We start from the raw sequence: 21029 nt of genomic DNA on the forward strand, positions 1-21029 counted from the left end.
TTTTATGCCTTTAATATTTGGCAATTTAGAGAGAGAGAGAGAGAGAGAAAGCTTGGTGTCTGGAGGGCTCACTGGAGTCGAGGTGGCCAACGCCTGCACCAGGGCTGAAGTTACGCTTGAGGCTTCCACCGTCCCTTGTCACAGGTTTCCTGAGCGGTGCCAGCTGCCAGCCTCATGCCTACAGATCTGACCCTTCCCCTGCCAATCCACAAAGGGCCATAGGGACCTCAGTCCCCGGGGCCAGCGCGAGAAGTGGACAGAGCAACCCGTCACCCACCATTTTCACCAGACTCGGATTTATTCACTCAACCCAGAAAGCAACTACAGAGTTGGCCTACGCAGCAGTACTGTAATCTCTCCGCCTTGCAGCAGGCAAGCCCCCTCCTCTCGTGGTCTCCCCAGTTGGTAGAGAGGAGTGACACCCGCACTATCCCCACTCTGATAGGCCTGAGAAAAGCTATCGGAGGGGAAAGTTAGGAAATGTGAGCTAGCCCACCCCTGACCAGGTGATTGAGTACTAAAAAGAGGGCAACCATCACATGGTGGCTCCACAAGCATACGTTGGTACCCCCGATGGCTAGGGTATACTAAGATATACTAGGGTAATGACTTCTGGCATATCTGCCCCTCTAGCAGGCGGCGGGTAGACGTACTGCTTGTGAATGGACTGCAGTAGGGCATGGAGAGTGTGTCAGAGGGGGAAGAAACTACGGGAAGTGGCAGCTCACAAGATGCAGTTGTCTGGGGAGAAGAGGGTGGGGTCCCACCACCCGTGTACACACACACACACACACACACACACACACACACACACATATATGTGGTCTGGCAGAGCCTCAGGCCCTGCTTCCGCGGCCCAGCTCCTGCTGGGCAAAAGGAAGTTGTGTTCGCTCAATGGGGGAGCGGAGCTGGGTGACGAAGGGAGGTGATGGAGGGAAGCATAGTGGTCACTGGCAGGTGTTATAGATCTGAATCTGCTGATTGATGGAGTCGAGAATTCCCTTCATCTTTGCCTCCAACCCATCCAGCTGAGCAGCCTTGTCCTCCAGCTCGCGCTCGTTCTCCTCGTATGTCCCCTCCAGCTCTGCGGGGACACAGTTTCTTAGCCCCTCCCAACCCCCTAGTGACCCCCTCCCGCACCAGGTCCCTCCCCTCCTCACCGTGCAGGCGCCTCAGCTTGTCCTGGGCGTCTGTCAGGAGTCCCCTTGCCTCGTCTCTCAGCCTCTCGGCTCTTTGCTTGGCCTGCAGGACACCTTGAGCCTTCCGCTCTGCCAGTTCCTGCACGGTCTGGAAACGGTCTCCCAGCTGGTCTTTCAGCAGCTGCAGCAAGACCCACATGCTTACCACTCCCTCTCTCCACAGCATAAGGAATTCATTGTCACAGGAAGTCGTGCAGGCAGAAAATATCGATGGATTCGATAAGGCTCTGGGCAAATTCCCAGGTGATAGGTCCGTCCGTGTCAGGAGGGAAGGTTAGGAAACGTGAGATGGTCCACCCCCCCAGGTGACTGGATATCACAAGGAGGGCAGCCAGAACACAGTTCCTCCAAGCATACTGTGGTGCCCCTGATGGTATCGGTTAGGACACCATTCATTCAATCGTATTTATTGAGCGCTTACTGTGTGCAGAACACTGTTCTGAGCGCTGGGGTTCCGACCAAGATGGCAGTTCTTACGATTTTAAGGCAAAACAAAGCCCATGAGCCATCCCTGGGCTCTTTCCCAGTCGGACCCAGTGGAAAGAGAGAACGCAGTTGGTCTACAGCTCCTTGGGGCAGGTGCCAAATCCCCTAGAGGGCTACTGAGTGGCTGATGCTAAGTGGCCCTTGCCCTTCAAAGCTTGTTCTTCAGCCATGGCTCTACGGGGTGGTGGGAGGAAACAGTGTTGAATCTGGAGGGTATGACGCTGGGTTCCAAGATCCCCGGAAGTCACCACACACACGCACCTTTTCTGCCTCAGTGGCACGGCCCTGGGCATTGCTGGCTGTCTCTTCTGCCTGGGTAGCTGCCAGGCTATTTCCGGCCCTTTTCAGCTTAAGGGCGTCTAACTGGGCGTCCAGCTGCTCTGCCCGCTTGGCTGCAGCATTCAGCTCCTGCTCAGCCCCAGCCGCCTTGGCCGCCACCTGCCAACCAGACGACATCCATCCACCCATCCATCAATCAATCGTCAATGATATTTATCGAGCACTTACTACGCGTGGAGCTCTATACTAAGCACTCAGAAGAGTACAACAGAATCAGCAGACACGTTCCCTGCCCGTAATGAGCTCAAATCATCAAACCCAAAGCTCAACCTACACCCAACCACTCTCCCTGGCCCTTGGTGGGGTGAATGGGCGTTACCTAGGGGCCAGAAAGAAGAGTTGCTTCACCCCTTCCCCCATCTTCCTCCCCCTGGCTAGTGAGGGTGGACATATGGGGACAAGGGACACAGGAACCAACACGTTCCTAGCCGACCTGAGGTTAGGGAGCGGGAGGGGGACACAGACTGGCCAGGTACCCCAGCGGCCCTTGTGTCTCTCAGTGGTATTTCCCATTTGGGGAGGGAGTGTTTCCTGGGTGGGGATGGGGCTGTCCAGGGTACGGTCCCAGGGCTCACCGTGTCCAGCGTCCGTTCAGTGTGCTGGGTGTCATCAGCAGCGCTGCGGATGGCCCCCTCGGCTGCACTCTGTGCTCGCTTTGCCTCCTCCAGGGCTTCCTGCACCATCTCTGCTTTCTGTTTCTCCCCCTGGGCATGACTCCTGCGAAGCTCCTTCTCCATCAGCACAGCTTCTCTTGCTCTCCTCCCCAGCCACATCCCATTGTCCACCTGGCCTCCTGCCCACCCCCACCCCACAACTCCCTCATCTCTGACCCCACGCCCTCCCCTTCCACAATTTCCCTTTCCTCTATCCTCCCCCCCAACCCCCTCCACCCACCGAAAAACCCCTGGGCAGGGGACGGCAATGTTAATGCTAAACATGGGAGAGGCCAAGGAGGGATAGAGCTGGGGGTGGGGGTGGGGGGGGAGGGAGAAGTGAGGGGGCATTAAGTGAGGGGGTTGAGTTTGGGTTGAAGGGAAGAGGGCTGACCTTGCCCGCTGGGCATCATTCAGGAGTTGCTCAGCTTGGCGCACATCCCCGGCCGTGCGTTCCAGGATGGCATCCACATGAGCCAGGCTGCGCACCCGCTGGGCAATCTCTGCTGCCAGGTGGCTGATCTGGGAGGACGAGGCCGGAATGGACAGCTCCAGCACCCGGTTGGCCACAGCCTCAATGCTCCCTGGGTCCGCCCCCTCCTCTGTGAGAAAGACAGGCAGACAGACAGACGGACGGACGGAGCTTTCAGAGTCCCCCAGGAACAGACCAACGCAGCGTGTAGAGTTCTCTGGGATCAGGTAGGAACTGGCCTCAGGAGTTTACAGGGGCTGGCAGACTCCTTAGGTCCCCAAGGGACAAGAGGCCACCCTGTCTTGCAGGTCAGCCGCAAGAGTCAGTCAGTGGGTGGGGGGCGGTCATCAGATCAGGAATAACGGGGAACGGAGAGCCAAGCCTTCTGGGGCCGCCCCAGTCTGGACTTGCCCCTCGGGGACCTTTGAGGAAGGGGAAATGGAGGCAGAACGCCCTGGGGCATCTGCTCCGTGACACTGATCCTCTGGGAGCCTCTCACTGCCCTTGTCTCACCCCAGCCCGCCTTGCTCACGGCTCAGGAAGTCCTTGATGTTCTGGATGAGCTCCCGCAATTCCTGATTGGAGCGCTCGACCTGGCCCCGGGTCCTGTTGGCTTTGTCCAGGGCTGCCTGTGCTCGCAGCCGTGCGGCACCTGCCTGCAGCTTGGCCTCGGCCACCTGGAGGCCCAGGGGAGGGCTGTCGTCACTCACTGTCCTGCATTTTCCTCGCCTCCCTCGTCCCCGCCACCCTTCGTCTTCCTCCCGATTCCCCACCCCGCGCCCCGCTGACCTTGTTCACGAGCTCGTCGGCATCGCCCAGAGTTCGCCGCAGCTCTTCCTGAGTGTGCCGGGCCCGGCCCAGGGCGTTATCTGCTGTGGCTGCTGCTCCCTGGCAGTTGAGGCCCCCGCACCGCCGCTGTCCATCCTCATCTCGGCAACCAGCTCCCCCGCAGGGGCTCGTGGCACAGGGGGCATCTCCTGGGGCCCCACATACCTGGGAGGAGGCCCCCGGGTCACTCCAGGTTAGCCTGGCCCACGAGGCACATCCCCCTGTCACTGCCCCAGCCGGCCCAGCTGCAACTCACCAACTCATTGATGCCCGTCAAGCTGAGGGCATTGGCCCGGGCCAAGAGGTTCTCCAGGGCCTTCTGGTTGGCGGCATTCTTACGGTTGAAACTGTCCCGCCGGCTGTCCATCAGCTTCTCCGCCCGACGGCGGGTGCCCGCAGAGTCGCTGACGGGGCTGGGCACCGCCAGGGCGGAGGCGTTGGCGTGGCGCTCGGCCTCCGCCGACTCATTGTAGGATTGTCGAATGCTATCATAGGCACCTACGTCAGCCACATCGGAGAGGCGTATCACAGCGGGGCGGTCGGCTCGCCCAGCCCATCCTCCCTCAGTCCCCCTGCCCTCATCATGGGTGGCGGCGGGGGGAGGTCTCCCTATCTCCCCCACGCCTGGGCCCAGAGCTCTTACCCAGGAAGTTGGAATTCTTGAGGAGGTCCAGCTGGCGGCCCAGCTGGCGCAGGGTGAGGTTGAGGGCACGGCCATCCCGCTCCAGCCCACTTAGCGCGTGGTTGGAGTTGAAGTTCTCATCCTGAGCCACGGTCAGTTCCCGTTCCAGCTGGGTCAGCCGTTCGGTGGTCTCCCCGATCCCACTTCTGGAGGGCAGAGGCAGCATCTCAGTCAGGCTGCAGCTGGATGTCCTCGGTGCCTGAGGCCCTCAGGCCCAGGCTTGAGATGCTGCAGATCCTGTGGGCGCCCTACCCTCTGGCCCACGGGCACTTGGCCTCCCTTCCTCACGCACTCAGCATGCAACTACCCTCTGATTCCCAGTCAGACTGCAGGGTGCTCTCAGGTGCCCCAGACAATCCCAGCCCTGTGAAGGGGGAGGAGGGAAGAGGAGGAGAGGAAAGAAAGGGAGGCGAGGGAAGAGGGAGAAAGAGGAAGGGGAGGATGGGAAGAGGGGAGAGGTTGCCTTCTTGGGCAGCATACTGTATTATCCAAAGACCAATCTCAGGGACGGTAGTAGCGGACTATAAAGACTATCTAATAGGAAAATAAATACGGTATCTGGACAGACAGACGGATGGTTGCGGGGAGACAGACAGTTCCCTCTGGCAGCGAATGCCTGCTGCCCTCACCGCAGTTCCTCAGTGATCTTCATGAGCTGGGTGATGGCTGTGGCGGTGGTGTTGCGAGCACTGACAATGCCCTGCACGGTGCCCAGTTTCTCTTCCAACAGCCGGAAGTTCCTTTCAAAGCCCCCTATGGCTCCTGACTGCTGCAGCTCCTGTGCTCGCTGTCCCAGGCGCCGGGTGCGGGTGGCCAGATCCTGTACCACTCGGTCCCAGTCCCCGAAACACTGGTGGCAAGGATGGCAGGTGGGGAAGGTGCCCGAGAATCCCCGGGCACACTGGTCGCAGCGCACACCAGATACTCCCGGACGGCAGTTGCAGTGACCCGTGGTGCGGTGGCACTGGAGGGTCTCGATGCCTCGGGGATCACAGTCGCAGGCTGAGGGGGCAGAACCGGGCCAGTCACCAACCCGGCCGGGCCCTCTGGCCCCATTCCGCTTTACCCTCATCTTCCGGCCTCCCCCCGGGCCTCAGCTCTCCCTCTCCCACCTCTCACTCCTCCCCCCACTCCCCCCCCACCTCTTGTTCCTTCCTCCCTGTCCACTCGGCGGTCCCCCCCTTTCCCCTTCCTTGGCCAGGCTTGCAAGCCTCACCCCGGCACTGCTGGCCAGGATTTCCCCAGTGATTCTCCTGACAATCAGTGCAGTCCCGACCCCCAAATCCTGCCCGACAGTGGCATTGTCCTGTGAACTGGAGAGAGAGAAAAAGAGAGAGAGAGAGAGCCCCTGAGCAGTAAGTGGCTGTATGGCTACCCACCGGCCCCTCACTTCCACCAGGGTGGGCAGGGACTGGTGGGGAAGAGGGTGGGCTGGGGAACGGGGATGGCACTCTCTTTAGAGGTTTATGATAGTGGGGAGGCCTAGGGCCAGGCAGAAAGACCCAAAGGTTCTGTCCCACAGGCTGGATCACTGACCTAAAGCCTCCTGTCCCAGGGCTCCCACCTCACTCCCGGATGGGCGGTACTGTACCTCATTGCAGGAAGGGCTGATCGAGTGGCTGGGGTGGCAGTCACAGGGCTGGCAACCTTGCCCGCTGGCCAAGTTCCAGAAGTTGGGGGCACAGCGGTCACAGTTCTGGCCGTGGATATTGGGTAGACACGGGCACTGCCCGCTGCTCTGGTCACAGTGGCACTCCTCTTGAGAGGGGCACTGACTGCGCTCGGTGCCCAGGAAGTTACAGCTGCACCCTGCCGTCCCAGCAAATCCATGTCACTGGGTGGGCACCACTCTGGGCCAGCACTATCTTCCAATCAGTCCTCGAGAGAATCTCCCCACTCGGTGTCACCCTCTCCTCACCCCGCCCCTCAGCTTGGCAGCGATGCCCCGGCCCCCATCCCCTTGTATACTCACGCCGGCAGCTGTGGTGAGCAGCCTGTCCGTAGTAGCCAGGACGGCAGTAGGCGCAGTGGGGTCCCTCTGAGTGGTACAGGCAGCGCTGGCACTGCCCGGTGCGCCGGTCACAGGCCTCGGGGTCGGTAGGGTCGATGTTGTTGCTGCACTGGCAGGGCTGGCAGCGGCCCCCAGCCTGGGACGGGTTACCGTAGTGCCCAGGAGCGCATTCCTCACAGCGGGGGCCTGCAGCCGACGTCAGTTTCAGGGTACCATCCCCCCGTGGGGACCCCTATCCCAGTTGAAAAGTTTGCCCTGGGCGTGCCACCCCCCACTTACCTGTATGCCCAGGCTGACAGTGGCAAACCACCTGGTGGGAGCGCCCATCTTGATGGCAGGAGGCAGCAAAGTGGCGTCGACTGCCTGGGCCCTCGGGGCAGGGGCAGGGTCGGCAGTGCCCACCTGAGGTCAGGACCGGGTTCCCATAGAAACCAGCCACACACCTGTGGAGGGGCAACAGGGTGAGAAGAAGGCCCGGCATTTCTTGAGCTGGGGGTCACCCACCCAGGGGAGGAGGGAAAAGTGACTTTAGGGGTCTCTATTGGTACTTCAGGGTTCCCATTCCAAGGCTGCTCCCCTCCATCCCCTCCAGCACCCCAGTTCTCCAATTCCTCTGCCCCTGACCTGTCACAGCGGTCCCCCGCAGTATGATCTCGGCAGGCCTGGCAGGCCCCTGTCCGCTGGTCACATTCTTCGGCATGCCCGTTACAGTGGCAGGGCCGGCAGCGGGGGAAGCCCCAGTGACCCGGCTGGCAGTGGTCGCAGCGTGATCCGAAGGCACCAGGCCGGCAGGGACACTGGCCACTGGCATTGTCACACAGGCTGCTCAGGGTGCCCTCGGGGTTGCACTGACACGCTGAGGGAGCACAAAGGTCCAGGATCCAGAGTGGGGGATGGAGGGGGTGGGAAAGGGAAGGGAACTAGAGAGGGGAGAGAAGGGCGAAGAAGAGCGCTCCTTACCTCTGCAGCCGGAGGGGCCAAAGCCATAGGTCCCCACGGCACAGCGGTCGCAGCGCCGCCCCACGACGTTAGCTTTGCACTGGCACTGGCCGCCATGGGGGTTGCACTCGGAGCTCAGAGAGCCCTGGGGGTCACACTGGCAGGCTGGGGGCAGAGAGATGGGACTGAGCTGCAGGGCCTGCCCCTGGTACCAGGAGCACCTCATCTCTGGCTAAGGGCACTGTTGCCTTTTTTCTTTTAATGGTATTTGTTGAGCGCGTACTGCGCGTCAAACACCGTACTAAGCATCGGGGTAGCTAGAAGATAATCAGGTTGGACACGGTCCCCGCCTCTCATCGGGCCCATGGTCTCAGTATCTGCCTTTTGCCCTCTGCCAGCAGGAGGATGAAGAAGAGGATGCTGCCACCACCACTTCTGGGGTCTTAACCGGGGCTGGGCACAAGGGGCTCCTCGTGTCCCCACCGCAAGGGCCCCTGAGGATGAGCCGTCTGCTTGCCTCACCCCAGGCAGCCTCAGGGACCCACCGGGGAAGGGCCGGAGGTCAGAGCTCTGCCGCTGTGGAGGGAGGTGCGGGCACCTCACGGGCCACCCAAGTGGCACCTCACCAATGCCAACTCCATGGGCCCCAGGAGGAATGAGGGACAGGAACCTTCCCACCTCTAGCCGATGCTCCCCTTCCCCACCCTCCCTCCACCCTAGTCATACCCTCCCCCTAGACGCTCTCATTCAGTCGGCTCCCAGCTGGGAGAAACCGTTCTCCAGCCAGCACCCCGGTCAGCCTGCCGGCTGCGGGGTGAGCACTCACGCAGCGCCCCATCATGCAGCAGAGCCACCAGGCTGATGAGCAGGGGGGCACAGGCCTCCGCAGGGGACCCCTTGGCCGGGGTCAAACTCTCCTCGTGGCAGCGATACCGCTCAAAGGTGGTGCGGCGCTCGATGGAGTCTGCGTCGCCCGCACTGAACATCTCCAGCATCGAGTAGTAGGGCACCAGCACCAGCTATGGGGACAAGACCTTAGGCTGCTCCCCCGTCCTGCCCTCGCCTGCCTCCCCTTCCCCCAGCCTTCTACGGCCTCCCCCTCTTTCTCTCCCCTCTTGGGTCTCCCAGAGGAGTTGGATGCTCCGGCCTGGGATGGTGAGATCCAAAGGTCAGGGAGGGAGTGGCCTCACCGATGTTTTATCGGGTTCCACCCGGCTTTTCTCCCCCTCTTTGAGTGACAACCCCCGCCCCCCCCCCCACCTTAGACTTGCCTCTCGGGCTTGCCTTTCCTACGTCTCAGCCAATCAATCAATCATTGGTATCGACTGAGCGCTGCCTGTGTACAGAGCACTGTACTAAGAGCCTGGGATAGTACGAGACAATTAGGGCTGGTAGATTCATTCATTCATTCAATTGTATTCATTCATTCAATCGCATTTATTGAGCGCTTACTGTGTGCAGAGCACTGTACTAAACGCTGGTAGATGTGATCCCTGCCCAGGACTCACCGAGTCAAGCAACAAGCCGAGTTCAGAGGCACCAGGACGGCTACCTCCATGGGTCAGCTCAAGCTGGAGCGTGTACTTGAGGCCTTGCTCCAGGCAAATACGCTGAGGCAGCACCACATGCCTGTGGGGCAGGCAGGGGAGCAGGAGGATGGTCAGGGAACTTTGGGGGCGGGGGTGGACAGCACTGAGGTGGCCCACCTCCCCCCCCGTCCCCCGCCCAACCTCACCTGACTCCCGGAGGGAACATCCCACGTAGTCGGTCATCCTCAGGGATGGTGTTGCCACAGGGGCTGCTGACGGCCACTGGGCCCGGGCGTTGCACTAACACTGTCACTTCTGCCCATTGATCTGGGACCTATCAGAGAGCCACCGTCAGGACCGCCGGTATCCTCCCAGCAGAGGATGGGATCCTGCCAGCTGAGGTGTGTCGCGGGGGAGAGCTTGGGCTCCGGACCAGAGGGCTGAGCAGGGGCAACAGAAAAGCCCAGGGTGACCCTTCCAACATCCCTCTCGGATCTCTGGACGCTCACTAGATGAGATGAGTTTTTCTAGGTTGGCTCCAGTCCCTCCTCTCCCGCTTAACTCTTTCCTGGGACGATGGAAGGCAGTGGGGACAATGAGGCCCGGGGGAAGACAGGTAAGGTAGGTGTGATGGACAGCTGGTGGGACAGGATGAATGAACGAGAAGCCCAAGGGGTGGGCTGGCGGTGGGGAAGACCAACCTGTGGCTCATAGCGAAGGAGCAGGCTATAGTCCATGGAGAAGGGGAGGTTGTCCACAGAGAACCTGAGGGTATTGCCCTCCTGGAGCTGCACAAAGCCAGCGCCAGTCCAGGAAGTCTCGTGGCCGAGGAGCGCCGTCCGTTCCACCACCTTGACATCCTGCGAGAGGACAGAGCCGGGGCCTGTTCCTGCTGCCTCTCTGGGGCAGAGGAAGGTCTAGCCTGGCACACACCTGTCCTCAGATAAATGCCAGCTGGGGCACTATCCCTTAGAGCTCTGCCCAGGCTGGGCCAGGCCAGGCTTTCTTCTGGCCTCATCTCCCCTGCCCTCCCCGGATTCCTGCCCCTTGATTTTCTCTGCCTCTGCCTTCCCATCTCATTTTGCCCCCCTCTGATCCCCCCTCACCCCCAATCCCAGCTCCCCCCCACCAGGCCATGCAACCTCACCTGGTCCCGCTGGGCATCCTCAGCCTCGTAAGTATAGTGGTCTAGATACGGCCGGTAGTGCCCAGGCTGTACCTGGTTGCAGCGTCTTCCGATCATGTGGTTGCGGCAACGACACTGCCCTGTCTCTCTTGCACACCTACTATCACAGGACCTATTAAGTGCTGCCCAAGGCCTTACCTCTCCTCTCCCTGGGACCCACATGAGGGGAAAAAGGGATCTTGGGGTTTCAGGCCCATCTGCTGGAGTGGCCCCTGGCATCCTTACAAAGCCTACCTCTGTGCCTCGCTCTCCCTGGGCCTCCGGCCCGAGTTAGTTCCCTTGCGGGCTGTCCTCCCACGGTAGCTCAGTCCCTGGTTCCCTGGCTCCAGGACCCCTGTGCTCTTGGCTGGCTCCCTGCTCCCCCAGGCCCGCCCTGGGCCCCCAACACCCCGGCCCCCCCAGGCTCCCCGTGCCCGCAGGCTCCCAGTCAATACCCACTGGTTGTCGTAGGCCCCCCCAATGTCACAGTCACAGGGGCGGCAGCCGTGCAGATCGTTGCTCAAAGCCCAGTGTTCTGGCTGCAGGGGACAGCACAGGGTCAACCTGACTACGGTGGCCGTTCTCTTCCCCTGGCACCAAATCCTCGGCCCCAGACCCCCACCTCCCCACCCACCAGCCCCAGCTTTGCCATGGACCGACTCTTCCACCCTCCAAGCCCCAGCCCTCCCTTCCCTTCCTTTCCCTCCCCATCCAGTCTCAGCCAGAGGGGACGTACCAGGCATTGGTCACAGCTGGGACCTGTGACCAGACGCTTACAGAAGCAGTCCCCGCTCACGGGATCACACGGAGGCCCCCCGGACACCGTCCCCCGGGGATCACAGCGACACCCTGAGAAAAAGATGGAGGTTCGCGCGGGCGGGGGGGACCCTTTTCCAAAGAGCATCTCCATCTGCTCTCTCTCAAGCAGAGGGCTCCCGAGATCTAGTCTGCTGGAATGGCCCCCTCTTCTCCCCAACCCAGGCCACCCCACCCCCCTGCAGGGACCCGTTATGGGCTAGGAAGGTGGCCGAAGGGAGCTGCACACAATCCTCAAGCAGGGCCCGGAGCAGACAGGATGGTGTAGGAAGGAGGATGGTGGGGCTTTGGGAGAGGAGTGGGGACCAAGGGGTAATATCTGGGCAGGGTAGAGCATTGGGGAGCTGGACCTGGCTAGGATGGGGTATTGCCAAGCTGTGCCCAGGCAGGACAGGACAGGGTACGAGGGGCAGGGTGCAGGCAGAGCATCAGAGGAAAGCATCAGGGTGAGGTACGTACGCCGACAGCCCTGGGAGTTGTCAGCGCTCAGGCCAAAGAAACCATCACGGCAGCTCTGACAGCGAGGCCCCACCACATGTTCCTTGCAGCGACACTGGCCCGCGAGGAGTCCCAGGGCAGGATCATCATGGGAGTCACAGAGGCCACCGTTCAGGGAGCCCGAGGGATCGCAGTCACAGGCTAGGGGCACAGAGGGAAGGAGAGTCTCACATCCCCACCAACCCCACCCCCCACAGTATGCCGTCCCCTTGGGCCCTCCTCCCCAAGCCCCTCTTGCGTTTTCACCTCGGCACACACTGGGATCACGCAGATCCCTGCTGGGGTCACGGTAGTAGAAGGGCCGGCAGAGCTGGCAGTGCTGTCCCATGGTGTTGTGCTGGCAGCCGTCGCACACGCCTCCGCTCGTGTTGCCCGAGGCCAGGAACACAGCCATGTCGAAGTGGCAGCTCCTGGAGTGCTGGTTACACTCGCACTCTGGGGAACAGAACCCTCTGAAGTCACAGCCCTGGGTCTCCCTCCTCCCAACGTAGCCCTCCAGGTAAGCAAGCTGCCTTGGCTCTGGCCCTGGAGATGGCCCTGCAGTCTTACCGTGGCCCCATCGATAGCCTCCCGACGGCCACCATAGCTACACGCCTTGCTCCGGTCCTCCCTCCCGCTCCTTTTCCGCACATGCTGCTCTCCGTCTAGACCTGCTCACCATCCTGACTCCCATCTCTATCGACTCCGAGCCGCTGTCTGCGCCAGGGGTGGCCGGGCTGTGGCTCGCGGGCCACATATGGCTCTTGTTCAGTTGCACTGCTGCTCACACACATATGCTTGATTATTTGTAATTCTGTTGCAGGGGCTTCCCTAGCCCCGGCCGTCTGTTGCTAGCCACTCATTTCGGAAACGCCTGCTCTCGCCACCCTCGCCACTCACCAAGCCCCCAAGAGGAATATGCCTACCAGCCGTTCCGGGTGCTGCAGGTCTCCGCTGTCCTATGCTTTCTGTTTGCAGCCCTCCAGCCTCCCCTCGCCTATGACATTCCCCCCCGACTGGAATGTTCTCCCTCTCCTCCTTGCCAAACCCACTTTCCCTTCTTCCCTTCTGTCCCAGAAAGCCTCCCCCTCCACGAAATATCTGCAGGTTGAATGACTCCGATCACTCTAGTTGTTCCAGGGACTTCCAGGGACGCATAACCAGCAGAAAAACCCAGTCAGTGTCTGGGGGCCCCTGCCTTTTCCCTTCTCCCAGTGCAATAGTTCCCACTCTCATTCCTGCTCTTTGTACAGCCAGAGTCTCTCTCCGGGGGCCCAACTCTCCCCACTGGCCCTAATAATAATAATAACAATGATAGCATTTATTAAGCACTTACTATGTGTAAAGCACTGTTCTAAGCCCTGGGGAGGTTACAAGGCGATGAGGTTGTCCCACGGGGAGCTCACAGTCTTAATCCCCATTTTACAGATGAGGGAACTGAGGCCCAGAGAAGTTAAGTGACTTGCCCAAAGTCACACAGCTGACAAGTGGCAGAACCGGGATTTGAACCCATGACCTCTGACTCCAAAGCCCGTGCTCTTTCCACTGAGCCATGCTGCTTCTCTAATGACTTCAGACTCTCAGGCCCTAACTCCCCTGCTACCCTAGTTCCGTCACCTTTTTTTTTTTTTAATAGTATTTGTTAACCACTTACTACGTGCCAGGCACTGTACTAAGCACTAGGGTAGATGCAAGTTAATCAGATTGGACACAGTCCCTGTCCCTCATGAGGCTCACAGTCTTAACCCCCATTTTACAGATGAGGTAACTGAGGCACAGAAAAGTTAAATGACTTGCCCAAGGTCACGCAGCAGGCAACTGGTGAAGCCGGGATTAGAACCAAGAAGCAGCGTGGCCTAGTGGGCCCGGGAGTCAGAAGGACCTGGGTTCTAATCTTGGCTCCAAGAGTTGTCTGCTGTGTGACCTTGGGCAAATCACTTAACCTCTCTGTGCCTCAGTTACCTCTTCTGTAAAATGGGGATTAAGACTGTGAGCCCCATGTGGGACAGGGGCTTTGTCCAACCCTACTGGCTTGTAGCTACCCCAGCACTTAGAACAGTGCCTGGCACCTAGTAAGCCCTTAACAAATACCACGATTAAATTAAATTAATTAAACCCAGTTCCTTCTGATGCCCAGGCCCATGCTCTATTCACTAGGCCACACAACTAATCTTCCTGCTGTTCTTATACTTTCCCCTCCCCCTTTCTGTTACTGGAGATAACATGACGTCAGCTGAAAATATGAGGGGAGGCCTATAGATGCTGGGTCCTGGGCGACCCCAAGAGAGCTATAGGGTGGAAGGCGGAGGCCCAGGATGTAGAGAAGGATGGAAGGCGAAAAGCCAGGGTACGTAGATAAAATGTATGGGGGAAGGTCAGAAGCAGAGTCAAGGGGGCAGACACGATGTAATGACTGTGTGGAAGAGGAAAGGTCCGGCTTGTAATATAGGTCAACTGCTGCGAAAAGCTACTGACCACCAGAAGACAAGGATCAATGAAGGGGGACCATCCTTAAAACTGCCTGCCTCTCCATGCTCTGCTTCTTCGGGAAGAATGTGAAACTTCTTAAAAAAAAAATCCATGATACACCACTCTGTCACGGAAGGGGCAGACCGAGAATTAGGAGTGTATAAATACCCAAATCATCCAGAGTATATCGAGTCTTCCCTCCTTTTGTTGCTCAGATTGAGACAAGCGCTCAACGTCGAGTGCGCTCACTGGTGGGTTAACTGGTGGAGGGACTCCCTTTGGAGTGTACCCGATGTAAGGGATATATATATATATACATATATATATATATATATGTACATGTATATATATATGTATGTGTGTTGGTGCAGGCGGGTGGGAGGAATGGCAGAAAGTGGTAATAATAAAGGTTATTTTTGTACCAACCAGGTAGCTCGGTTTTTCTTTTTAATTTTGCTAGAGAGAGGAACGTTGTGGGAGCTCTCGGCCACAGGAGATAGGTTTTCCGGTAACATTTTCCCCTTCCCCAGCCTCTCTCACGGCCCAGCCATGGCCCTGCCTAGGAACCAATTGGCGCACTCAGTTGTGACCCAGCTGGAGGCCACTTCTACTTCATACTGAGAGATACAGCTTCGTGTGTCTATTTAGTCTCTATCCTTTATGTTCTTATGCCTTTTATATGTTTACATGCTTCTGCCATTTGTGTTTCATGTTTACCTGTTGTTGGTGTATTTGTGTACAGTCTGTTTTTCCCATTAGTTTCCTCTAACTCTTCATGGCATTTCATAAAGAGTCTGGCACACAATGAGTGGTCAATACATTTTTGTTGTGGATGATAACAAGGACCTGGGTCTGTCCTCTGGAACTGCTCTGGGCGAACCCGTGTGGGGCCAGTCCTTCCTCGCCCCTGGCTAGTGGGGCTATGAGAGTGGAAGCAAGGCTCTCTGAAAATTGCTCTTCTGAAAGATTATGGAAGAATACCAAAGGGAGGGAGGCAAATCTTTCAGAAGTAGTAATTCGAGCCACTTTTCTATTTTGATCACCCGATCATCTCAAGTGGGGACCACAGCAGCGGAAGGGTAGGGGGACACAAGCAGGAGCCAGGATGGAGGCAAAGGACAAGACACACTCACTTTTGCAGGCATAAGAGTTGGAACCTTCTGCTGGACGCCAGGGCAGGTCATGATGGAAGTCATCACACTTTTCACAGTTGAGCCCCTTGGTGTTGTGTTTGCACACACATCCACCGTGCACCTGTAGGGATGGGGGAAGTGGAAGAGAGGGAGTGGCGAAATTATGAGAGAGGAGGAGGAGGAGGAAAGAGAAAGGAAAATGCAGCCTAGCACAGGGGCTGTCTGGCAAGGCAAGCCCAAAGAATATCCGGCCCTGTTCATTCCCCCCTCCCCACCCCCGTCTCCCTCTCACCATGTTCTCGATGCCGGTGGGGGCCCCGGGAGCAGGGGCACACTCGGAAGCATGACCATAGCAGAAACAGTTTCCGCGCACCACCAGCTCATACAGGGCATAGTAGTACTTCTCCCGGATTTCCTGCCGGGGATCCAGTAGATTGTCTCCCAAGGTGTGCAGCCGGGTCAGGTTCACCCGCAGATTCGTAATCTTCAGCAGGTCTAGGGTAGCCATGTTGGAGAGAGACTATAAGAAGCCCAGGCATCCTGTGCTCCTCCCCCATCTCAACCCCCTATGGAAAGAGAGCTTCCCGGGCCGCTGGCTCCCAGAGTGATGGGAGATCCACCTAGCCTCTCCAACTCACTCCCTTCCCCCAAGTCCCACTGCTCCTAAATCTTCCAGCATGCCATCCCCCCCCCCCCCACCATTCGCCCGCCCCACTACTCCCAAACCCCTCGGATTTCCCAGCCAAATGCTCTTGTCTCTCAGTTCTGGGCTAGCCTCAGAGCGGCCTCGCCACAGAGCTCTAGGCCCCAGGAGGCACTGGGCTGCTGGGAAGCCAGGGGCCCAAAGCCAGGGAAATGAGGGAGGGGAAAATAGTCTGCACTGACTACGGTTAATGGGCACTGTCATGTGTAGAAGAAGTTCTCCCCACCCCCATCCCCAACTCTAAACCCAGAGCTAAACTCAGCCACTGCTCTGTCTGGGGAAAAAGACCCAAAATAGACTAGCTGATCCCAATTAGCAACCAAGACGCCTGGGTGGCTGGACAGAGTGATGTGAGGGGGCCGGGAGGAAGAGGAAGAGAAGGAGGGGAAAGGAGGAGGAGGGAGAGGAGGAGGAAGAGGAGGGAAAGCAACGCTGGCACTCTAGGATGGGTGGTGACAAGCAGGGTCACCTTTTCCCCCAGGGAGAAGGGCAGAAGACTGTCCTGGAGAGGGATTCTCAGGAGAGCCCTGAAACAGGGGGCTGGAGCCAACACTCACTCTGGATGTTGGGGCTGTAGGGGTCTGGAATGGGGATGGCCGGATCCAGCACACGGTAAATCACCTGCCAGCAGAAAAGACCCCTGAGCCTGGGCAGGTGGCCAAAGCTGAGGGCCTGCCTCGAGGGTCCTGTTCTCCTTGCGGTAGGCAGAAAAACCCAGTTGGAGCCGGCCTGGGCATCTACACGGTGTCTTTGTCAGTTGTGCCTGTGGCCAGAATGCCCCTCGCAACCCATCATCCAGCCACCCTCCTCCCCACTCACCTCGCCCTCGGTGGAAGGCTCAATGTCTGAGTAGCGTGATTCACAGATGACATCATCTCCCCGGCGCAGCGGGGCCAGAGGCACCCCGGGGAAGTCGGCGGCACAGTTCTGGGAGAAGTAGCGGTACACTTGCCAGGTACGGCCAAAGTCCGCTGAGCGTTCCACCAACATGGCTGCAGGCCGGAAGGTCTAGGGAGTCAAAGAGGGGCGGGCGGAGGAAAGGTTCAAAAGGAGTGGCAGCTCCCAGGATTGGGGACCTCAAGTAGAGAATCTCTTGGGGGTGCCATGGCACACCATTCTGGAGTTGCCCCGCACTGAGGCACGGCCTTCCCCTTTCTAGAAACTCACCTTGAAAGTCATGATGAGGTGGGTGAAGTGGAATTCAGCCTCCAGGTCCAACTGGATGGTCACCGCGGACAGGCCTAGGGACAGACACCCAGTCAGGAGCACCCCATCTCTGCCGCCACACTTGAGGACTACTGGACGGGACAGTCCCTTGGGTGGCTTCCTCTTCCCCCAGCCACCGACTCCATTGACTCTGCTGCCTAGAAAGAGCTGCCAGGCCTTCATCCCTGCCCTGGGTTCTGTTGGTGCCCGCCTGAGTCTCACCGTTCTCTGACTGCCACCAGGAAGCACGGCGCTGCGGGGCAAAACTGGTCACTACATTGCTGATACGGTGGCTCTGAGGGTTGGTCCGTGGGGCGTACGGTCGGCGTGAGTCACACACGAAGCACTTCTTCTCATCCTGGAACAGAGGCTTCATCAGGGCTGGAACTGTCAGGCACCCCGGCTGCCCTGGGCCAAGCCTGCCGACCTGAGATGCGTCTTCTCCGCCACCTCCACTCCCCACCCAGTGTCAGCCCCTCCCCTGGCCCTTTATGTCATGAGATTCAGGCCAGATAGCCTTACCTGCAGGTGGCTGACGATGCAGTACGGTTCAGGCCTCTTCAGCCCACAGGTGGAGGAGGCTGTGAGCTGGTTGACTCTGCCCACTAGCAGATCTCCTGTGGCTGGATAACAGCTGCCCAGGGAGCAGCCTTGTAGATGGTCAGGGGGCTGAGCCAGGGCTCCTGCCAGCACTGGGGAGAAATCAGAACTACGGTAAGGAGGACATCCTAGGAAGAAAGACCTGAGAGAAAGAGGAGGAAGGAAACCGGGACTGTGGAGGGGGTGGAGGGGTGGAAGGACTGGAACTGAGAGGGAGAAGGAGTGACTGCAGAGCTCTCCCTCAGGAAGAGCAGGGGGCATCATGGCCTGCATGAGCCAGACTGATCCACCGAAGCGTGGGTTTAGGCTGGGCTCAGGATGGACTGGGTAGTCTGGGCACCTTCATTTGGGGACTTTCAAGTCTATTGGTGTCCAGGAATAACCGTGGATGTGCATCACCACCCACATCCATGGCCTCAACTCACTCCCACTCCTTTCCGGTGGTGAGGTTTGGCCTGGGTGGTATGTGGAAGGCTTTGCCCTGCTGCACTGCCCCCTTGAACTCTCCTGAATTTGAGGTTCTAGGGGCCTGCACTGCTCCAAGTAAGGCTTGCTTCAAAAGGCAGCAGCAGCAGCAGCAGCTGCTCTTTGCCCTTAGCTCCCTCACTGCCCTATCTCCATCACTCCAGACCTCTCGGCTGCTCCAGCCTCATCCTATCCCCTCCGCCTTGTCTCCCAGGAATCCAGACCGAGTGGCGTCAGAAATGCGGCGAGACGGAGACGGGGCCCCCTCCTCTCCTCACCTGAGAGAACACGGTCCCATTAGACCTCTCCCCCAGCCGAGGAGAGGAGAGGGGTAGGAACAAGGCGCCCATGCATGGGGAGACTTCCCCCTTCTAGACTGTGAGCCCGTTGTTGAGTAGGGACCGTCTCTATATGTTGCCAACTTGTACTTCCCAAGCGCTTAGTACAGTGCTCCGCACACAGTAAGCGCTCAATAAATACGACTGAATGAATGAATGAATGAATGAATGAAAGAGCAGGGCTGCCGACCCATGTCTCCCTTCCACAATCTGGGGATAGTTCCCCCTGTCTGTCCGTCTCTGGGGCAGGGCTATGCCAGTTGCCTTTGGGAAGACACCCCAATACCTTATCTCTGTTCCCTACCCATGGACTCCCCCGGGGCTCTGGCTCCCAACTGCTGTTCTCTGTTGGGCTCTTGATGGGAGAAAGAGAAGGGGAGGGCCGTGCAGGTCTCAGGGGGCTGGAGAGAAGGAAGCAGAGGGGGCGGACACATTTTTCCCACAGAACATTTCCGTTCCATTGGCACAAAATGAGATGGGAGGGCGGGGGGAAGAGGGGAGTAGAGAGAAGGAGGTGGGGGTGGGGAACCTCCGGTCAAGGGGAGTGGGAGGCTCCGGGCCATCAGGGACTGCTCTAATTGCCAGAAATTGGTTTGCACTGGCTCAAGTTACTCCCAGCCAGGCTACCTTTCCACCCCAATAACCTGATGGAGAGGCCTGGAGCCTTGAACCCATCTTCCCTAACTCACCAGACACATCCCTGGGACATCCACCTCCCGAGCAGGTGGAAGTTACAGCCCCAGGAGCAAGGACAACCCCTTTCTCCCTTGTTCAAAGGATCTCACCTCTCTCAGATCCCCGGCCCCCACTTCTTCAACCCCCGTCCCTATCCCGCCGAGAGCTCCCTCCTTCCCCCCGGCCTTCCTCCCTCAATCCCTCACCCCTTCACCCATCTCTGAAATTAGAAAGGAAGGAACCAGACTCACCGCTCAGCACCAAACCCAGCAGCTCCATGGACCTGGGGTCTGGGTCCTCCAGTCTCTCCCTGTACCCACAATATCACTTCCCAATCTGAGGAGAAACAGGTCGATGAGGACGGGTCACACTGGGACCCCAGCATCTGTCCCCGTTTCTTGCCGAGGCTCCCAGGGATCAGCCTTGCTGAGGCTGATATTGAAGCCCAGAGTCCGATGAGGCAAGTGCCCTTTGGGGACTGCCAGGGGTGGACATGCCTCCAGAGGCTGCCAGTGCAGTGCCCAGACCCACCCTGCCCAGGCTTCTAGCAACGTCAAACCCCAGTGTCCCACAGTGTGGGCACTGGATTCGGTGGGGTCCATCCACTGGACTGGCCAGAGAGGGTGCCCAGTTTGGGGAAGGGGGCCCCCCAGGACGCTGTTGACTGCTCACCAGCCGCTTTCTTCTTCCACTGCCACCACCGCTCCCAGTTATTTTGGGAGTTTGGAGAAAGTTAGGATCAGTTGGGCAGGAAGAAAAGCCTGGACTGGAGCTCTGCGGGAGCCAAGATGGCTGGGCTTGCCTGGTGACAGGGTGTGGTACCAGGAAGGAAAGCCTGGAGAGCGGATGGTTGGGGGAGAAGGGAGAGGGGGGTGGGAAGGGGGGGGTGGTTTGAGTTGCTGTGTTTCCTTACCAAAACCCTGACCTGGCGACTTGGGCAATAGACGACCTGCTGCAGTGACAGCCTGATTCAAGTTCGGTGCTGACTCTCCCCCCTCCCTATTATGCCAGACGGCCACTCTTCCCACCTTCAAAAGCCTTATTAAGGTCACATCTCCTTCAAGAAGCCTTCCCTGGCTAAGGTAAGCCGTCTTTTCCCTGGCTCTCTCTCCCTTCCGCGCCGTCTATGCAACTGGATCCGTGACCTCTGGGCATTTGATATTCACCCCACCCTCGACCCCACACCACTTATGTACGCATCTTTAAATTATATATTAGAAATTACCTATTTATATTAATGTCTGTCTCCCCCTCTAGACTGTAGTAAGCTCAATGTGGGCAGGGAACATGCCTGCCAACTATGATGTACTGTATTCTCCCAAGTGCTCTGTACAGTGCTCTGCACATAGTAAGCACTCACTAAATACCATTGATTGATTGGGCCTGAAAATGGAGGACAAGAAGGGAGGTAGCAGCCACGGCTGGGATACAGCAAGAGGGACGCAGTAAGGCCTTGGCACACTGCCCCAGGGTGAAGAGGCAGTCCAGCACTGGCACCCATCCTGGGAATGGAGGGAAATCCAACCTCCTCTGGCATACAGGTCTAGGGGGAATATGGGTATCAGTCTGGCCCCATAACAATCCTGGGGGAGCCTGTCCTGCTCTGGCACTCATGTCACCCCGAGTTAACAGTAGGAGCCTCAGTCTGGCAAGAAATGACTGAAGAGGTGTACTTTGACTAGATGGTCCAGTTTCTCCACCTCCTGGCTCTTCAACGTGGCCAGTGAGGGCCTAGGCTAAAGTATCGCCACCCCAGTGCTCCAAAGGGAGCTTGGCTATCTGTTGAATATTAAGCTACATTAGGGTGCAGCGTCCCCCAGTTGTTCTGTCACAGAGCAAGCGGG

The 21029-nt window shown here is 58.6% G+C and overlaps 1 protein-coding gene across 1 annotated transcript; it reads right to left on the bottom strand.

Moving 5' to 3' along the window:
• Positions 1-279: 279 nt before the first annotated feature.
• On the bottom strand, positions 280-19817 carry LAMB2 (laminin subunit beta 2). The gene is made up of 33 exons (XM_038772225.1): positions 19437-19817; positions 17630-17799; positions 17330-17465; positions 17069-17142; positions 16721-16909; positions 16459-16522; positions 15491-15693; positions 15199-15319; positions 11864-12052; positions 11579-11758; positions 11040-11152; positions 10763-10842; positions 10286-10421; positions 9840-9998; positions 9345-9472; positions 9118-9238; positions 8436-8628; positions 7631-7774; positions 7295-7526; positions 6950-7113; positions 6632-6856; positions 6251-6468; positions 5876-5972; positions 5289-5661; positions 4621-4805; positions 4234-4475; positions 3939-4142; positions 3682-3826; positions 3072-3279; positions 2600-2741; positions 1947-2123; positions 1161-1320; positions 280-1084 (listed from the first exon to the last, which is right to left on the bottom strand). The coding sequence occupies exons 1-33, from the start codon at positions 19462-19464 to the stop codon at positions 948-950; spliced, it is 5337 nt and encodes a 1778-aa protein (XP_038628153.1). The 5' UTR covers positions 19465-19817; the 3' UTR covers positions 280-947.
• Positions 19818-21029: the final 1212 nt, after the last annotated feature.

The sequence above is a fragment of the Tachyglossus aculeatus genome, chromosome X1, assembly GCF_015852505.1.
Source record: "Tachyglossus aculeatus isolate mTacAcu1 chromosome X1, mTacAcu1.pri, whole genome shotgun sequence".
Taxonomy (NCBI): domain Eukaryota; kingdom Metazoa; phylum Chordata; class Mammalia; order Monotremata; family Tachyglossidae; genus Tachyglossus; species Tachyglossus aculeatus.

What these genes read in the sequence shown, in the direction of transcription:
- LAMB2 (XM_038772225.1), bottom strand. Translation starts at nt 19,464, where the DNA reads ATGGAGCTGCTGGGTTTGGTGCTGAGCG. An exon ending in GCTGGGTTTGGTGCTGAGCG is followed by an intron (nt 17,800 to 19,436) that starts GTGAGTCTGGTT and finishes ATTTCTCCCCAG; the next exon opens with TGCTGGCAGGAGCCCTGGCT. An exon ending in TCCTTCGCTATGAGCCACAG is followed by an intron (nt 9,473 to 9,839) that starts GTTGGTCTTCCC and finishes GCTCTCTGATAG; the next exon opens with GTCCCAGATCAATGGGCAGA.